General features: G+C 43.2%; 1 protein-coding gene across 2 annotated transcripts in view; it reads left to right on the top strand.

Moving 5' to 3' along the window:
* Window positions 1-4608, top strand: part of LOC135199239 (uncharacterized) — a 47033-nt gene extending 42425 nt beyond the window's left edge. For both annotated transcript variants that reach the window (XM_064227109.1, XM_064227110.1), the window contains exon 2: window positions 2529-4608. In XM_064227109.1, the coding sequence (XP_064083179.1) occupies window positions 2783-3709 (927 nt within the window). In that variant the 5' untranslated portion in view covers window positions 2529-2782 and the 3' untranslated portion in view covers window positions 3710-4608. The remainder of the gene's footprint in view (window positions 1-2528) is intronic.
* The last annotated feature ends 392 nt before the right edge of the window (window positions 4609-5000 follow it).

Here is a 5000-nt window from a genome sequence, read left to right as displayed (position 1 = left end):
GCCGACGGCATAACTTCCGCCGGGGGCTGCGACCCACCCGATCGAAACGGAAGTCTGAAATGAAACTTTACGGCTTTGAAACGTCGCGGCCAGATTTTAGCGTTACGGAAAGAGGTCGTAGGTTTCGTTGTAAATTTGACAGGGAGCTAACGTACAGCGTCGATCCAAGTTGATTACGGAGAGGAGGCTGTTTGGATCGACCCTCAGATTTGATACCCCAAGGGGATGGGGGGGAAGGGGGTTAGTAGTGCCCTCAGTGCGCCTTACGTGGTGCGCCTCTAGGCATTACTTGAAGTTCTTCGGCTCCTAGCTGCAACCCCTTTCTTTCCTTTTGACTGTACCTCCGTTCATATTCTCTCTTCCATCTTACTCCCATCCACCTTTCCTAATGTTGTTTCATAGAGCATCTGCAAAGGGTTTTAACCTCCTGTTACACCTTTCAAATCTTTTTTACTCTCAATTTCCCTTTCAGCGCTGAATGGCCTTATCGTGGATCACAGCCTTTGGCCTAAGTCTTACGATATATTATGTAATATTCCAGCTCAGGTGGGATGCGAGAGTTAGTGAAACGTGGGTTTAGATGTCCGTAGAGTTTTGTCAATTATCTCCGTGAGTTTGAATCTCGGCAAATTCCAGATGAGGACAATGCTACACCTTTATAACCGGTTCTTATTCATTAACATTTTAATCAAGAAAGTTTTGGTTTGTTTTGTGTAATTGACAGAGAAGCAAATACATTTTTCATGTATTTGTTGAATTTTTAAGTGTGTATTTAAGCCAATAATGGCTCGTGCTGTGAAAAAGGATTGGCCGTAAATTTGGAATGCTACTCGTGCCGGAATTACTATTAATAGTTAGGGCTGTATTTCCACTCGAATAATTAATGTTTGGTGTTTTGAACGAATGGGTGTTTGGAGATTATAAAGGACTGAATTATAATTATTCAAAATCATTATTGTTCTTTGGTTTAGAAGAGTCGGCCAAATCACCACTAGTTGAAGGTATTCAATTTAATGTATATTTTACGGAAATTCCTCTCTCTCTCTTTCTGACTATATATATATATATATATATATATATATATATATATATATATATATATATATATATATATATTATATATATATACTATATAGTCTCCAGTCGGCGAAGATAACAAAAATTCATGGGGGTACCATGATACATTAGTAGAATGCCATAGTTTATTAAAAACGTTTCGCATACAATTCTCGGTGCATCATCAGTCTGTGAACAATAAAAGTAAAAACATTATAAAAAAGAATTCACGAAAATTACAAGGTAATTAAAAAATTAATGGTTTAAAAAGAAAAGCAGAAGTTAAAAGTTAAAAAAAAATTTGTTAAAACACTGTAAAAAGAGAGAGAGAACTAAGACACCAACCATCCAAGGCAAAAGACGAAGAAGGAATAGCAAAACCTGACGTCCCAAACAAAAAGTCAGTTATGCCAAATACAGAGGGGAAGCCGTGGTGTGATTGTCAAAGAGGGAACTAGCCTTTTTATAAGTAATGACTCCAGAGTAGTTAGATGATTCTGGGTCCTTTGTATATCCAATAATATATATATATATTATATATATATATATATTATAATATATATTTATTATATAAATATTATTATTTATATATATTTATTATATATATATATATCTATATATATATATATATATTTATATATATATATTATATATATATAATTATATCATTATTTTAATACATACATTGGTGTATTATAACAATGACTAACAACATGCATCATAAATAATGTTAATGCATGCTAGAAGAAGTACTACTACTCGTTGCATCTTCGCGTTTGCAGATGCAAAGGACCAGTCATTAAAGTACGTAGCATTGTTCGATTGGCTCCCAGTGTTTCTCAGTGGTTTCCAGTGAAAACCCACATGATTATTGCGTTTCATTGTGGGAGTTAGTATTTTTCTCCCCTCTGCAATATCGTGCAATTGGAGTTTCCGAAGTTCAAGCGGAGATGCTATGCATTACTACCCTAATACCTTCTCTTCGAATTTTAATAAGTTTCTGTCTATTTGCTAATTTATTGTTTATTATTTTATTTTAATAATCGAGATCTCTTCTTTCTGTATTTCCCTTTACCTCGTCTCACTTCTTCCTAATGAACACCATAATATTTCTTTGGAAGCTTGTATTCCAAGTCAGTGGCCCCTGTGGTGGGCTTGTTCCATATGAATACGGTTATCTACTGAATAATAATAATAATAATAATAATAATAATAATAATAATAATAATAATAATAATAATAATAATAATAATAATAATAATAATAATAATTTTTACTCCTGACCATCTCCCAATGATTCGCATGTTCATCATTATAGCTGACGTAAGATTTTTTTTTTTAAATATATACAAAGGTCATCTTGTTTTCGTCTGATAATACTACTTAATGTCGTGTTGATTGTGCTCGTTGTCATCTGTGTGTTCACGCAGCACGCATCCTTAAAGTTTCTCTGCTCTTCATTTTTGTGATAGAAAGCCATTTTGGCAGCTGCACTCATGGCGACGTTGCTAGACTGTCACTTGGCCAGTGGAGGAGTGTGAGAAGGATTGTGATACTCGGGAGGTGACTGTTCTCGAAGGGAACTCCTCCGTGGTGGCAGCAATGGGATGATCCCGTGAGTGAACACAGACACGCAGAGAAATGACTGACGCATTAGTGAGAGCATCGCTGTCCTCCTCCTCCTCCTCCTCCTCTGAAGTCGGAAGCAGCGACTAGACACGAAAGGATGCTGGCCAACAAGCAGGCCAGTCTCTCGTCGCCCACGGGAACCATCGCCGAACCCGACGATGGCTTCTGCTGCGGGGGCGAGGGCTGCGTGGAACTCTTCGGAATCAGCCTGGAAGGGCGCGCCGTCATGGTGCTGGCCGGCCTCGTCGAGGAGGCCGTCGTCACGCCCTTAGGCTCGGCGGCGATGAGCAGCGTGGCCTCCTACCTCCTCCGACTGAGCCCGCGGCTCCTGACGGCGGTGGTCACGGCCGTTCAGGCGTCCCGCCCGCGTTGGCTGCCCCTGGAGTACCACTGGGCGCCTCTGGACCACGACCCACTGCTGCACCTGCTGGAGCTGGTGGGCGACAGGCTGACCGCCCTCTCCTACAGGTGTCACCCGCTCTCGCGGGAGCTGCTGGTGCACGCCCTCGGCGCCATGCCGCGCCTCTCCACCCTCAACCTGCCCAACTCCGCCGACGACAACGTCTTGGCGGTGGTGGGCGGCGCCTGCTTCACCCTCACCACCCTCTGCGTGCGGGGCTCCAAGGGCGTCACCGACGACGGACTTCGGAGGCTGATGCTGCGACGGGATGCCTACACCAGGTCCCGCTGGCGCCGCCTCTTCTCCCGCTGGCGCAATCTGCGCACTACCATGACGAGGCAGCAGTCGCGTTACAGACCTTTGTCGACCAACAGCCAGGTGCCCCTCGGGGAGAGCACCTTGCTGGTGCCCATGGACCCGGAGCAGCTGAACCCCTTGAGCGCCACCTTGACGCATGTCGATCTGGGAGGCACGAGGGTCACGCCTCAGGGCGTCGAGTGGATGCGGAGCGTCCTTCCGCACAACGCCTTCATCGACACCACCCATCCCAACCAGCGTTCGGTGCAGTCGGAGGCGTCCCTGGAGGACCAGATGGCCAAGTTACTCGTTCCGGTGTCGCCTTAACGTCAGGAGGTCTCGGGCGGGTCCTGTCGATCACAGTCTCAGAAGATTTCAGGTGGCGTCGCGGCTGCTGCTGCTGCTGCTGCTGCCCCGTCGTCGTCAGCACCTTCAACTCATGCAGCTGCAGCAGGCAGCAAGAATCAAGGGGTGACCTTTTTTTATATCAATCCTGTGGCCATGCCCTTCGGAGGAGAAGGACGGAAGTGGGACGCTCTTTCTGCAAAGCAATACTTGGTTCTGTTTACCCGAGGATGTAAATGATGCGTAAAAGGAAGTTTTAAATATATAAATAATACGTTTTGTGAAGACTAGAATTGGACAAAAGACGCATTTGTGCTGACATTCCTACAGTGTCAATTCTAGAGTGCTGTTTTTGTTACTTGGAAGTTTTAACTGTTCTCGGTCCCCCAAAAGTGGATGGTATACTGAACAAAGTCTACCCAACCACATAACTGTAAAGACAGGAAGAGATATTTTTGTTCTATCCCGTAGTGCTGTTTTGAAGTGAATGTTTCTACCGTGTCTGAGTCGGGTCATCTCGTGTAGAGTTTGTTGCCTACGTCATTTGTTTCGTCAGTGGATGTTTTGTGTACAAACCGTGACTTTACCTTCTAAGTAGAGCATCGTAGAGAGGACTATTTTTGTAGTGACTGTAACCAAGATAAAATAGCAAGCGAATGTCTTGTTGTTTCTTTCCCGAAACGCAAAAGTAATGTGACTGTGCCTTTTTGTAAGAAATTGAAAAGCTATATTGAATAATAGAGATTAAATAAATGATATATAAATATATATATAGTATATATTTTGTGTATAAAAGAGTGATTGCTAGTTATCTGTGTATAGAAATTACAATTCGTCACCGGCGAGGGAGGAGAAAGTCATCGAACGGAACATATCAGGCGCGAAGGTAAGAGGAGGATTCATCAAAAGTTAATTGCCTTTTTCCTCTCTCTCTCTCTCTCTCTCTTCCTCTCAATCCTCCTCTCCTCTCTCTCCTCCTCTCTTCTCTTCTCCTGCGTTCTTCTCTCTGTCTCTTTCGTTTGGTGCAGGGCCGGAAAGGGAGAGGGAGTGGGGGGGATGGGAAAGGGGAAGGCTAATAGGTTCGAGTTTTGTGGGAATTATTACTTCCAATAACTATTATTGACAGCTATAGTGAGCTGTAGTTATTGGCTTTGTTTGTTTGTTTGTTTTTTATTTAGAGGAAAGGAGCTGCATTGTATTGTTTGTTGTTTATTGCACGGCAATTTTTTTCTTTTGTTTTTGCAATTGGCTGCTGTTTCACACAAGGATTGCA

Source organism: Macrobrachium nipponense, chromosome 25 (assembly GCF_015104395.2).
Source record: "Macrobrachium nipponense isolate FS-2020 chromosome 25, ASM1510439v2, whole genome shotgun sequence".
In the NCBI taxonomy this organism is placed as follows: domain Eukaryota; kingdom Metazoa; phylum Arthropoda; class Malacostraca; order Decapoda; family Palaemonidae; genus Macrobrachium; species Macrobrachium nipponense.
The sequence above is the reverse complement of the archived record's forward strand: the minus strand, read 5'-3'. Positions and strand labels throughout refer to the sequence as shown.